This window comes from Theobroma cacao, chromosome 4 (assembly GCF_053813885.1).
Source record: "Theobroma cacao isolate CCN51 chromosome 4, ASM5381388v1, whole genome shotgun sequence".
Classification (NCBI taxonomy): domain Eukaryota; kingdom Viridiplantae; phylum Streptophyta; class Magnoliopsida; order Malvales; family Malvaceae; genus Theobroma; species Theobroma cacao.
The window spans coordinates 31,524,519-31,539,293 of NC_142642.1; the positions used below are offsets into that span (position 1 = coordinate 31,524,519).

Sequence of the window (14,775 nt, forward strand, 5' to 3'; positions counted from 1 at the left end):
ACCTCCTCCTTGTTAGAACCTTCTCCTTGGTAGATCAATCCTTTTTTCTGTTTTTCTCCTTCAGAATTGCTTCATAAATGGCAGATTATTCAGGATTTTGATAAATTGGAACATCTATGCTTGGATGTTTATATTCAAATAGTAATGATCATTGCTTTAGACCCTTCAAAAAAATAGTAACGATCACTTTTCTTTGATTAAATTATAATAATAATAACAACCATAATCCATTGTTACCAAAGGGTATTTAAGGTTTATTTGGTATATTAAAGCTGAAATTTCAGTTGATGTTTACGCCCCCAAAATCAATGCAGTCCTGCAGCTGCTGTGTCTATTACACCGTTAATAGCATGCAATGTCCAATCTACTTGAAATGTGGACAGGAGCAAACTGCTTATACAAAATTAAGAAAATCCTTCTCCAAAAAATAATTTACCATGCACAAACACAAAACCCTACTTCACCATTCATTGTTTCCAAATTTCTTTTTCAACTTCTACTCAAACTCAGATAAAATTAAAAAAAAATACCTCCAAATTCATAAGCCCTGGGTGATCCAGACACAGTAGACACACGGAAGGTCATGATGAATTTAAAAGCAACAAATCTCCAATACACCACCAGCTTTAGCAACTGTTGTCGAAAAGTGAAAGACTTTAGATGTTCTGCAAATTCACATTACAAAGAAGACAAAAATACAAAGTCCAGCGGCTCTTAAGTCTTCTTCAGCAAGACAGAATTTCATAGAGCACTTTTATTTCTTCTTCCTCACTCCATTGGCCAAGTTTCCTACATTTAGCACCACATATCATGAGCTTCTAAGCCAGTATCAAAGAGACAATGTTAGTAGAAATATACACACAAGGCAGGACGAAAGACAAATGGCTTCTTTTTTTTTTTTTTTCCTTTTTCTTCTTTTAGAGCAGAGAGAGAGAGAGAGAGAGAAAGAAAAGAAGTGTTTGGTCTTATAATCAATCCCCGTAAAATAAAATACATGATAACACTGCATAGAGACTCTTTGGAAACCTGTTATTAGAGACTTGTTTTAACCGCATGCACACAACTATATCCAATTTAAACATAAAACATTGTCTAAAAAGCATAGACATGTGACATTACCAAATCCCTTCCTTTTCTATGATGTGCAAAGTAACTAAAATAAATCAGCCATAAATCTAATCTTCTGAAGGAGTGCCTTGCTTGTAGTCTTCTCTCATGCATGCTAATGTGTTATTGTTAAAATTTGCCAAATGAACCATCCTTAAAAAGTTTACATAAAGAAATAGACAATATAAAATACCAGAACCGTACCATTTAGAAAGCATGAAGTAGAATGAGCATTAAAATGGAATTTAACCAAGTAAGCAGAAACAAGAATCACCTCCTACGATTAAGGGAGCACATGGTCTGTCACATTCACATAAGAAGTACAAACATGATGAAGTTGTAACATTTCGAAACAAAGACTGGCCTTGTCGGTAGACAGTAAGATTTCCCACAAATATATTCAATAGTCAGCTCTGAGACAAAACCACCAATTCGGCACATTTGAATGGACATACAAATCAAAATCATTTCCAGAGTTGTTAATCATGGTAGTTAACCAATCATTACAGGGACGAAACTAATGTCTTGGAGACAAGAGGTGGAGCTAGGGGACTGGCTGGAGAAAGTTCAATAACATATGGCTCCATAATCTTTGCACAAAATCAGCCGTGCATTTGATTTTTCTAATTTTTTTTTTATTTCCTATAACTCTGCTAAAAAGTTAGGTAATCCCTTTGCTTTTTCTATTGTTAGTTAGACTTTGGTTTTCCTCTTCTTCTGACATTAAGACTTTAATTCTTATTCAATCTTCTATGTTTAAAATTCATATATACAACAATGAACTAGAAAATCTGGAATTTGAATATTCTTGACTCATCAAAAATAATATATACCTTTTTATACTTGATTTTAGATTTTTCATTTCTATATTAACTTTTAGTTTGATTCTCTTTATATATGTGTTACTACAAATTTTCTGGCTCCAACACTGTTGGAGACTGATTTACAATTTCTTTACCTTTGCAATTATCTGTGTGCCTTTTTAGTCTCTTGTTTAATACATTTTGATGGAAAGGAATATTAGTTTATGTGTTTAGTGTTGGAAAATTAATAACGAATGATTGATTTCTAAGAAGAATGCAGAAGTAAATGGAAAAAATCAAGATTAAATAAATGCTGCAGCTAAAAACAAATACAGAATAATTGCATTGAAAACAGTGAAAGTAAAATTCCCCAATGAGTAAAAAACAGAAATTTAACTAAAAACCCTAATAAGTTGACATATGCAAATCAAGGACAAGGAATGGAAAAGCTGCGGGTGCATCTGTACTGAAATCAATAAAGATTAAGCGAAAACATCGCTAGAAAAATAAAATTTGAAAGAAAAACAAGTACCAGCAGTAAAAAAGAGATCAATTAGAAGAAGAGGCAGAGAGGTTTTCTAAGAGCTTTTTATCCCTTCTTTCCATGGCGACGTCCCACATATCGTTGCCGATGTGCTTGGGCTGTTTCAATCAAATTAATTTTCAGTTGAGGAAACGTAGAAATCGAAGGACGTTGAAGGAACCGATCCAATAGATATTACAAATTTCAATAAAATATTACTCCAAAAGAAAAAGAAAACCGACCCGGCCATGATAAGCTTTGTGGATTTGATACTGAGCGTTGCCCATAATGCAGAGCATTCCAGCGATGATTCCAAGTGGAAGTGCTGCTTCCAACCATATCCAAGCCATTCTTTCTTTCTTACTCTCAACGCTGCCTCCACTCTTCTCTTTCCCCTTTTCCTTTCTCCTCCAGTTTCTTTTCTTTTCTCGATATCCCCTCCGCAAGCTCTTCCAAGTTAAGAACGGCTAAACAGTTCTTCGGGCCTTTAGCCCAACTACTCAATTGGGCTTTGGCCGTCCAATTTTATTTCATTGGTAAATTTGTGATAAAATATTTGGATCATTAAATAGATAAGAAATATGATAGAAATAGTTGTTATGATTTATTATGGTATTTAATTGATAAAAATAATTTTAAGATAAGATAAAATATTTAATAATATATATAATTATTGTTTATTTTATTTTTAAATATTAGTAATGTATAATTTATTTAAAATATTAATAATCAATAATTTCAATATTAATATTTTATTTATAATTTTGATATTATTATCATTATTTAATTTAAATTTTTAAATAATAATAATTTACAATTTATTTAAAATATGAATAATTTACTTATTAATATTTTATTTATAATTTAATCATTAATATTTTAAAATATTATTTTTTTATAATTTAAATGTTATTATGATTATTTATTTTATTTTTTAAATATTAATAATTTGTAATTTATTTAAAATATTGGTAATTGATATTTTAAATATTAAAGTTTTATTTACAAATATTAATATTGGTAGGGTTGTAAATTTTTAAATTTATGAGGGGCAATTTAATGTTAATAATTTTTGAAGCTATTTAATGAGATATGGAATAGTTAATACTAAGGAGGGGTTAGGTGTAGTTAACGTAGATTTTTTATTAATTTTGAGGAATAAGTTAAACGGGGGAATTGCTATTTCTCTTTTTTCTTTTTTTTTTTTTTGACTTGCAGAGGATATACGTCCGAATTGATTATGGCTGACATGATGCAAGAAAAAAAGGGCCCTTGAATATCAAAATAATTACAATTTTCTTTTTACCATCAAATGCGTCACTTTCTATTTTATTACTATGTCACACTCTGCTCAATTTAAAACTGTTTTTTTATCGATAAAATCTTGAGAAAAATAGTATATTCCGAATCTTAAGCTAAGGGCATAGGTGTGCAATTTCTTTATCTGCCTTGTTGAGGGATTACGTTTTTGATAGCATAATTAAATCGGAACTCCTCCTGTTACGAAGATGGCACACTGTATGGTACAAACACTTATATTTATACTTAAAATAGTATTATAATTATTCTTTTGAATTAATTAAATATTTGGTATTCAAATCATAGTGATACTATTGATTCGGCATTTGAAGAAAGAAAAGTTTATAAATTAAATACTTCATCTTTCCTTTCATTAAATAAATTGCACGTCTCGGTAACTTTATTAATCAAATAATGACTGTGGTAAAAAATATTTAATCATAATGTGTAATGTGTGAAAATGACAATTCACGTTATCAATTAATGAAGTTAGCAAGATGTACAGTCTACTTTATAGAATGAAAGTTTTGCATTTCTAATTGTAGATTTCTTTTTTTCTAAGTTCTAAATCATTAATTTTATTGTACCTTAAGTTATGGCATATATGTGCAATTTCTATATCAGCTTTGTTGGATGGATAACGATTTGAATAGCGTCAATAAATTCAATCTCTCTTGTTATCGAAATGAATAAATTAATCAATTTTTTTTTAATTTGTGAGTGCGAGATTTGAATCTCATTTTTTAGATAGAGGGATTATATACCTATTAATGAGTCAAATATTCGTATACAATAAATAAATTACCCAATTGAATCAATTATACCTTCAAGTTATTTAACCCAGTCTTATATATTTTTCTTTAATAATATAATCAAATATCTACGTAATCGTCATTTCTCTAATTGAAATTCATAGTAATATATGTATCTATCCATTTATCTCTACCATTCTAATGACTAATTTGACATCAGGGTGAAGTTTATAAATAGTATTGAAATAGGGAGGTGGCGTTATTGTGAGGATATATAAAAAAAGGGATATTCCACATTGTACATTAAAAACAATTACTAAAATATTATATTTATACATTCCAGTTAAATGGCATTATAATTATTCTTTTGGGTTAATTAAATATTTATATTCGAACTATAATGAAATTATTAATTTGACATTTCAAGAAAAAAATGTTTACAAATTAAATACTTCTACTTTCATTTTGTTAAGAAAATTGTATCTCTTGTTCACTTTATTAGTCAAATAGTGACCGTATTCAAAAATACTTAGTCAAAACATGCTACGTGTCTAAAAACTTTATATTTAAAATGACACATTATGTAATTGATTAATAAAATTAGTAAGATGTACAATCTATTGCATAGAATGAAAGTTTCCTATATCTAATTGTAGATTTTTCTTTCTTCATATACTAAATACTAAATAATTAATTTCATTATATTTCGAATACTAGATATTAGTTAATCTTTATCTTTTCTACATTTTTTTCAATTATTTTTTATTTCACAGTTTTGTTTTAACCTCTTTTTTTATATCCCAATTCTCTTTTATTCTAATTTTTATTTAATAATGTATGATGTGGCAATATTTAATTGGACAATGTAATGAAATATAAGGTTTTATAAGCAATCCAGATAAAAAAATTAAAATTCTTGACAAATACTCAGGTTTCCAAGTCATTTTGTTTTTTTTTTTCCACTGAAACTATTTTGCTCGCAACCTTTAGAACTTTTTACTTTTCACAATTATTAATACATTTGTTAGCTAATAAATGTCTTTTTTTATTCTTTAATTGATATATTTGCTATATTTTTGTGAAAAAAAAGAATAATTTATTGTTAAATAATAATTAGTAATTGTGCAAACAGTATGTAACAGTTTTGATGGGAAGCAAGTTGGAGGTGAGAAATGGCCAATGGTAAGTCAATCGGGTAAAATGCTCCACAGTCCTAATCCCTCCAAGGGCTTGACCAGCACAACAATGATTGATCACGCTCTTTCAATTAATGAAATATTGATTGACAGCACTACCTTTTGCCCAAGTGGCTTAGTCTCCACGGCCTTTGTTTTTCCTCCAACTCACAACAATCATCAACGTCAATTTGATTTAATTTTTTTTTCATCTTAACTTTTATATTTTGGTAAAATAATATATATTTTTTTAATTTTGATTAATTTTGTAAATACAAAATAAATTATAAAATTACAGAAAATACTATTCATTACACCGCCGTCAATAAACCGCTTTTCGTATTTTCAATCGCACCGCCTTGGCGAACCGCCCCTGCACTTCATGGAAATTGGGTTGAGAGAACATAGGCAGAGACATACGTAGGCTAGTGTGTGTCAAAAAAGGGGTCAACACCGTGTGCCGCAAAATACACTAGAATTATCCAAACAAATAGGGAGATGGAAAAGTTAAAAGGGCAAAATATAGCAAAGAAAAATGTTAACGAGAAGACGTTAGAGGGAAATTTCCTTGCAAGGTTAGTGAGTGATCAATTCTTGAACGGCGTCGTTCAGGATGTTACCAGAAAAAAGAAATAAATAAAAGAAAGGGTGGAGCGTTGTCCACTCTCACAGTCCAGCTAAGACTGCGTTGGCAACATCGTTATCATTCGCCATTGGCCTCTTGCATGTGTGGGGTCTGCTTTCTCTCCTCAACACAAATCTGATCCTCTGCATGGTTGACACGTGGCCTCCGGACGCTGCAGGGCTTCACTGCATTCCTCCGCACACCCAAAATTCTCCAAACTCAGCCAGCCAGCCTCAAACACTGGGCATGGGTCAGCAGTAAAAACCGTCTTTCTCTTTCCTACCTTGACTAGGCTTCCTACTCTTGGCCACTCTGATTTTTTTATTTTGGGGGTTTTCGTATAATTCTTAAAAAAAGGAAAAGATCGGGACATGGTACTCCTAGTAAAAAGTAGTAAAAGCTTTTTGCTGCCAATCTCCACCACTTACTACCTTAAAAAGATCCACTTGTTTCCACTCTCACAGTCCAAATCCCAAATCTTTACTGCACTCTTTGTATTATTTTTTTAATTTTATTTTTTTCAAGGCTTTCGTTTGCAGCACCCACTGCTTTGGAGGCAGGGGCAAAGGGTGAAATGAAATACTACTTCGAAAGAAAATTAGTGGAAAAAGGGGGAAAAAATTAGTAATTAATAAAGATTTGCCATCCTTTCTGCAAATTTCACAGAGAGCTGTCGACCCTTCTATTGTTTTCTCTTTTCTTTTCTTTTTTTCTCTTTTGTTGGCTCTTATTACAAACACCCCCCACCCCTTTTATTGATGGTGTTGCATTTCTCCTTTTTTCTTCTGCAACAACCACAACTAAAACCCTTTTCTTTTCTTTAACCAAAATTCCATTTTTTTGGTTTCTTGAAAGAATCCTCAAAAGCCAAAGCCATGTCAGGTCTGTATAATCCCAACTTCTCACCTGCGAGAGCTGCTTCTCCACAGATTAGAAGCACCCCAGACGTTGACAGGTACGCCCCCACTTCACAAAACAGAAAAGATAACTTAATTTCCGTCTTCTCAACCATATTATTAAAGAGGCTTCATTCTTGCTTATGTTTTTCAATCTCGATTTCTTGTCTTTCCTTTTGGGGTTTAACAGTTTTTTGATCTATGTGGGATTTTGGGTTCTTTTCTTTCCTCAGTCAGTACTTATCAGAGCTGTTGGCAGAGCATCAAAAGCTTGGACCTTTCATGCAAGTCCTTCCGATATGCAGCCGACTGTTAAATCAAGGTTACTTCTTTACTCTCTTACTCTTGGATCTAGGTTTTTTTCTGGGTTTTTTTTTTCTGCTTTTAATTTACCCATGTTAGATCAGTCTGATTGAGTGTAGTGATGAGATGTTCAAGTGTGTTTCCTATTCTAATAACTATCTCTTCTGAGTTGTTATGGTCTTCGCTTGATCATGTACTGAACCCAATGTTTGTTAGTTAGCTATGTTTTCCAATGCTGAAACATGACAATTCCCATCACACCACTGTGTTTTGGATAGTGCCTCAACCCTGGAATTAGTTGTTTACAACAGAGTCAGTCAGTGATAGTTGTTCTTTTAATTAAGTAGGCTTAAGTGCCGCTGTGCTCAGCTGCCGCACATTCAAGAGTATCAAGAATTTTAAGCCTCAGGTCTACCTGGTTTCTGGTTTGAGTTGTTTTTTCCCCCCTTATGATTCAAGTGTTACCAAGATGCATTTGAAGAGATTCTTAAGTTTTGGATTTTGAAAGCTTATTGCATTTCGAGTTTTGCTGACGTCTTGAGAAGAAAGTTTGACTATAGGAAATCCAGACTAGAAAAGGAATAGCATTGTAACTAGAGATTCGGTAAATATAGGTGAAAGTGTAACAAAAGAAAAAACACAGGACCCATGCTCTGCTAATTTGAATTTCAGCAAATCTTCTGATGTTTAACCTGAGTGCAAGAATGTTGAGGTAATTTTCTTGATAGTTTGCACAAAAAATGATTTTCTGAAGCCTTACACATCCCTTATTTAGCAGCAAACAGGAGTTTATATATTTTTCCAGTTAGCTGACCTTCCTAATATCAAAATTCATATTCTTTCCATTTTTTAGGATGTTTTCAAAATCTAAGGTTTTTTTTTTTGGTGATGAGTCTTGCCTTAAAATGGCAGTTAACTGAAATCTGTTTTATTTTACTTGTGGTCAATGTTTTATCCATACTTTACAACCTTCATTCCACTGTGGTCCTCTTATGTCTTTCTAATTTGATTTTGGATGCTACACCCCTTTCATGCATTGATGTATTTTCATAACTTTATCTGTTTCTCATTTATAATGGTCTTCATATGCAGAGATATTTCGAGTCTCAGGAATGATGTCCAACCAAGGATTTGGTGACTTTGACCGGATGCGGCATAGAAGCCCCAGTCCCATGGCTTCTTCAAACCTTATTTCAAATGTTTCTGGGACAGGATTAGGTGGCTGGAATAGTCTTCCTCAAGAGGTAACTATTTATAAATTTCACTCTAGTGTCTTTATTTTGAATAAATATATATATATATATATATATATATATATCTTTACATTTCTCTTGCTTGGTTGATTGAGTACGTTCTTTTGAATGCACAATTTGGGTAAACTAAGTGACAAGTTGTTTTTGCTTTGGATCCTCTGACATGCGCTTTAAGAGTAATTTTGGTCAACACCATTATAATTTTAGTGTCAAACATTGCAAAGGAGAATCATAACATGCTGAAATCTTGTTGTCCTTCAGCATCATAAAGATCACTAGCAAACAATAAAGTTTGAAGTGGTTTCTTTTTTATTAGTATGATCAATAAGCTTTAAAATCAGTTCTTCCACTTTTATTTGTGCTTTAGATTGCAGACCATGTGAAAAGGATTTTGTTTTTATTTTCCTGCTACTTTCATTCATACCTTATCTGACACATTATACGTACAGTTCCTCTCTTCAGGAAATACATGACGAAATGCATGCCCATGTGACCCATATTGGTGTGTACATAGTCATATAGGAATGAACATATATGTTAATTTGAATACTATCTGACTGTTCTATAACTATGGCTTCTGATTTTGGTTGCTATGTTCCATTCATTAAAAATGGCTAAATTGTCACTAAATGAAACTATGAAAGCATTCGTGCCAAATGGTGAATATCTGAATTTCATATTAACCCTCTTTGCATCTGGTTGATGACTCAAACACGATGATTGTTTAATCTCCAATATTCTACTTAATGATGATCCTTTTAAATAACACAGATGAGAACCAAGTTTATTTCCTGTCCAAAATGCTATGGTTTGCGAAATGGTAGATTAGTCTGCTTGAAGTGCAAAAGGCTCTGCTCAATTCTAATAATGGCTATCTATCCTTTCATTTCTGGTTTCTAAGGTGTATTCAACTTTTGTTCCTATTTTTCCCCTTTTCTTCTTTCAGTTGGTGAACATTCTAAATCTCTTTTGTAACATTTTGGTACCTGTACTTTACATGAAGCATTGGGGAACGTATTCTCTTGGAAAGTCGAGTGTGTTTGCGTGCGCAAGGGTTTTTTCAAGCTAAAACTTGTTTTAATATCTTGCTTCCAGTTATCTGGATTGAGCCTACTGATCTTTTGTGCTACTGTTGCTTTTTGTATTTTGACAGAGACTAAGTGGACCTCCTGGGATGACAATGGACTGGCAAGGTGCACCAGCAAGCCCTAGTTCATACACTGTGAAGAGGATTTTGCGTCTTGAAATTCCTGTTGATACATATCCAAATGTAAGCTTTATATGAAAAATGCTAGTGCATTAGATTAAACTTTGTTTATTAATCATATCTCAAGTTTCAATTGAACGAAACAAACATTTTATGGGTATGAATACTGATGTTTAGAATCTGCTTTTCCTTTGTTGTTAGTTCAATTTTGTTGGACGGCTTCTTGGCCCTAGAGGCAATTCATTAAAACGGGTAGAAGCTACAACTGGCTGCCGTGTATACATTAGAGGCAAGGGATCTATAAAGGATCCAGACAAGGTAAAGCTACAAAGTTATAATTACTATTGTTGTTGTTGTTGTTGAAAAGGTCTGATACCACTAATTTCTGCTATATCTCAACTGTGATTCAGCTGAAACTGACAGAAAGATGCAATGAACTTGATGGCTGCATCCAATTCCCACCCCCCCCTATATTTTTACTTAACCTTTTCTTTTGACATATAAATTGAATAGTTTTGGATAATAATTTCCCATCTTTTCCATCTGAAGGAAGAGAAGCTCAGAGGCAGACCTGGCTATGAGCACCTGAATGATCCACTCCACATCTTAATTGAGGCTGATTTACCTGCTAATATTGTTGATATAAGGCTTAGACAGGCACAGGAAATCATAGAGGAATTACTTAAACCTGTGGTAAGTGGCACCAATCTTGTTCTTTACTTCTATGATGTTTATTAGCAATAGGTTGTTGTCTCCTATGCTTCCTTCTTGAAGCTCCATTATTTGTCATAAAATTACCTGTTTTTGCTTGTGGAAAGCTCTTTCCTGTGTCAGAAACTTCGGCTCCTCACAATTGTGCTGCAGGACAATTTTCCTTTGATTTGTCTGAACTTCGGATATATTTCCGGACTAGTTTGAAAACAGAAAATTTTTTTGAAGTATATGCATCCAATCATAAGTCTTCAGAGAAAATTTAAGTGTTCCGTTGAATAATTTTTTGTATGTTTCTTGACGTGAGGAATGAACAGGATCTCTAGTCATTGAAAAATATTATGTGCTTGCCTACACCAAATCCAATTCATCTTTCCCAAATGATTGAACACTCAATTTGCAATCTAAATGACTTTGGTTTAGGGGGGAAAAAAGAGTTTACTTAGATTACAGCCTAACTTCAAACTCTGTTGATTCATAACATTTGGTGCATAAAACACCTTTTCTCTGTGCTCATATATGACACTGGGAAGTGTCTCACATTTGGTTTTCCTTTTATCAACTTGCAGGCATCATTGTGTTAAACTGTTATTGTTAATAAATATTTTCATCCTGTGTTTTCTAAATGTCATATGTAGGACGAGTCACAAGATTTTATCAAGAGGCAGCAGTTGCGTGAACTGGCAATGCTAAATTCCAATTTCAGAGAGGAGAGTCCTGGTCCAAGTGGTAGTGTTTCTCCTTTTAATTCCAGTGGAATGAAACGTCCCAAAACAGGACGCTGAGAATTTAATAATAAATTTTCTGAAAATGTTTCTACCCTACTCCAGAATTTCATAGCCATGTATACCTTCTGTTACATATCAGTTCAGCAGAGCTTGAAAAGATTAGGCTAACGGTTCTTGCTGGTGAGCTTTCTGGTGGGTTCTTCATTATTAAATTGTTTGCTTTTTGGCAAAAGAAAAACAAAAATGAAAAAAAAGAAAACATTTAAAAAATGAATTATATAGTTGGCTCTCGGAGTTTAGGTTTGGTGAGGTCAGTTTTTCTGTAAACTCAATACATTCATTGGATTTATTCTTGTGTTATTAGCTTTAAGGAGTGTGCAATATATATTTTCTGTTGCAAGCATTAGGCCTTGTGAGGTGGGATCGAGTTTTGTAGGTGTGTCATGTTTGTTGTTCCGTTGTAGTTTATATTAAGCATAGAAAATGTAAGTTGGGTCCTCTATTCTTATTCTTTTTTTTTTTTTGGTTGACTATCTTGAACCATATGGATCTTCTCTTCTCTCTGGAGTCATTTTTTTTCGAAAGTAGTTAGAATGTTATTTGAGAGATTATTATGGCCCATGCACCTTCTCGTATTGGCTGGAATTTGTATCTTTAAAAGCTTTGATGAAGAAAGTTTGTTAAAAGATTCTGAACTTATCATCTGTTGCTTTGCAGCCTTGGCACAAATGTAGCATATTCGAAAAAGAAAATTAAAATAGAAAAAACTAGCTAGGTTATGTGGCTGAGTATTATTCTATATGCTGAAGGCTATCCTTTGGGGGTATTTTCTGAAGGATCCAAGTTACCTTACCATTGTTTCTTATGTTCTGCAAGCAAAGCAACAGAGAACATTCATGTGGAAAACATGTTGGAATTCTGCTCAAGTGAGGAGTTTGGGTTAACATGTTTAGGTATATTCTCTTGTAATTAAAATGAATAAAAGTGGGGGAGGATTGAATATTGTTTGAGAACTTGGTTTCTACTTCACCTGAAACTGGACCCCATTCGGACCGAAAGACAAAGGGAGAATACCTAATATATGTTGTCAACAATGGGAAGGTGAGTGAGATAAAACTAGTAATAATAAAGAGGCATCCTGGAATAATAAAGTATGTTCAGCAGCCAAAAGAAGCGTTTGAGGTGAAACTTTTTTTTGGATCCAACATAAGCATTCATTTGTTTTAATTAAGTTTTCCTTGCCCTTTGCTTGCTAGACTGGGGCTGATGATTCAGGGTTTTTACAGAGCAAACGTATAGTATCTGATCTAGTAGTAGGATTAGGATTCAGTTGAGGGGCAGAAAACGTTAGCTTTCACGTGCGTAAGACAAAGCCCGAACATGGCTTACAGTCCACTGCCCATGTGCAAGCTCATCTCTCGGGAATCAGGATTGTTTACTTGCCAGATCAGCCAACTGTCCCAATTAGGGGTTAGTAAATGGATGGATTGGCTAGTTTGATTCTGTACATTAAATGAATCAAATATTTTTAGAAAGTTGATTAAAATTGATCAAATATAAAAATCGATCAAATCGATCAAATATAAAATTAATTTGGTTAATTTGATTTTAAACCAATAGTTCAAAATTTTAACACTTTTTTTTTACAAATTCCAATAACTAAACTCATAAAGTTCATCCATAGTTATAAAATATACAAATTATGCATAAATTCAATATATATATATATATATATATATAATATTGCTTTATTATATATATGAAATTAATGACACAACTTATATGTTATAATGTTTTATATTAATGTTTGTATAAATAATAACTAATTATAAATAATATGTTATAAAAACTAAGATGATAATTAACAAAATTATTAAGTGTAATCATATAAATAAAGTTTATTATAAGCTATAGTAATGCTTATATATAAATTAAATATATGTATATATATAATATTTATATAATTATATATATATTCATAATATTTTATATTACGAAATATTATTAAGGTGTAATAATTATACTATATTAATATATAAGATATTTACTATCATATATTATAATATTAATATATAAGTTATATCATTTAAAATATATAACTTGTAGTTCCATATTAATACAGATTTATAAGTAAATAAATATATAAAATTAAAATTAAATTGCTATGATTATGATTTGTATATGTACATATAATAAATTAATATGTTTTAAGTATATTATTAATTGAGTTTATTATCAATTTCTTTAATATATATAAAAATATTATATATATTAATATATATAAAAAATTAGTTTGGTTTTTTGGGTGGATTGGTCTAAAATTTTTAAAACCGATAACTAACCAAAAAACCATTTGAACCAAATATTTTAGATCAATTGATCCAATAAAACAATTAGATCGAACAGTTTTATTCAAATTTTATTTAGTTTGAGTGAATAATTGGTCTGATTTAGTTTTGCTCACCCTTAGTCCCAACCATGGCATTTCAACTTGTACATTTTAATTGTTTGCTTCTTGTGTTAAGATTGGATAGGTAAATGACAAGCAATTATTAAACAATCTAATCGAGAATTGAACTAGTAGTGTTATAGAATTTTGGTTTAATCTACTGGTTCACTCCTAATTTTTTTTTTCAAAATAGCATTAAATGTTTATTAAATATGATGAGAAAATATTCAAAAATATATTTGACTAAATGATTAAACTTTTAATTAAAAATTAAGAGGAAAAGGGTTCAAATCTTTGCCCCTTTAAGAAAATTTAAAAACAAAAAGTGAAAAATTTTAAGAAAAAACCCCTTCAAAAAGTCAACCAAAATCAATACAATTTTCTGATAACTTGGTCGGATTTTCTCAACATCGATTACTTGCCAACTCATAAGTTTTTCATATATTAATTGAAAGTATAATATCTAAAAAATCTCTAAATTGTTTAAAAAATTTTAAATAATTTTTTATTTTTATTACGTTTAATCAAATTATTGTATTTTTATTTTGAATCAAATAAATTTTTATAATTTTATTTTTAAGTCAAATAAATCCTTATGATTAATAATTAACTTTGTCAAAATGTCATTTATCATTGTATTTTGTGTGATGTTGACGTAACACGTTAACATATTATAATTAATGATCATGTAGTATACCGATATATTATAATTGATTATGACGTGAATAACATAATCATGTGACACTTTTCACCTTCCACATCAACTTCATGTTAGTGCTATGTGGATATAAAATGAAAAGTGACATTTTGACTAATGACAATTAGTCAATCATTAGTTATAAGGGCTTATTTGATCAAAAATAAAAGTACAAAAACTTGATTGAATGTAATAAAAGAATAAGGGCCTATTTGAATTTTTTAAAATAGTTTAGAAGTTTATTTGA

General features: G+C 31.3%; 2 protein-coding genes across 2 annotated transcripts; one reads left to right on the forward strand and one right to left on the reverse strand.

Moving 5' to 3' along the window:
• Positions 1-570: 570 nt before the first annotated feature.
• Positions 571-2,879, reverse strand: LOC18602177 (NADH dehydrogenase ubiquinone 1 alpha subcomplex subunit). Its single transcript, XM_018118640.2, has 3 exons — positions 2,676-2,879; positions 2,443-2,552; positions 571-789 (listed from the first exon to the last, which is right to left on the reverse strand). Exons 1-2 carry the CDS (start codon positions 2,781-2,783, stop codon positions 2,460-2,462), a joined length of 201 nt encoding a protein of 66 aa, XP_017974129.1. The 5' UTR covers positions 2,784-2,879; the 3' UTR covers positions 571-789; positions 2,443-2,459.
• Positions 2,880-7,026: 4,147 nt separating this feature from the next.
• On the forward strand, positions 7,027-11,539 carry LOC18602178 (RNA-binding KH domain-containing protein). The gene is made up of 7 exons (XM_007033399.3): positions 7,027-7,239; positions 7,414-7,502; positions 8,576-8,727; positions 9,890-10,006; positions 10,145-10,261; positions 10,493-10,636; positions 11,293-11,539. The coding sequence occupies exons 1-7, from the start codon at positions 7,160-7,162 to the stop codon at positions 11,437-11,439; spliced, it is 846 nt and encodes a 281-aa protein (XP_007033461.1). The 5' UTR covers positions 7,027-7,159; the 3' UTR covers positions 11,440-11,539.
• The last annotated feature ends 3,236 nt before the right edge of the window (positions 11,540-14,775 follow it).

Bases quoted from the DNA above. Each gene is read 5' to 3' on its own strand.
- LOC18602177 (XM_018118640.2), bottom strand. From the start codon at position 2,783: ATGGCTTGGATATGGTTGGAAGCAGCACTTCCACTTGGAATCATCGCT. The intron at 2,553-2,675 runs GTCGGTTTTCTT...TGATTGAAACAG, and splicing joins ACAAAGCTTATCATGGCCGG to CCCAAGCACATCGGCAACGA.
- LOC18602178 (XM_007033399.3), top strand. From the start codon at position 7,160: ATGTCAGGTCTGTATAATCCCAACTTCTCACCTGCGAGAGCTGCTTCT. The intron at 8,728-9,889 runs GTAACTATTTAT...GTATTTTGACAG, and splicing joins GGAATAGTCTTCCTCAAGAG to AGACTAAGTGGACCTCCTGG. The intron at 10,637-11,292 runs GTAAGTGGCACC...TGTCATATGTAG, and splicing joins AGGAATTACTTAAACCTGTG to GACGAGTCACAAGATTTTAT.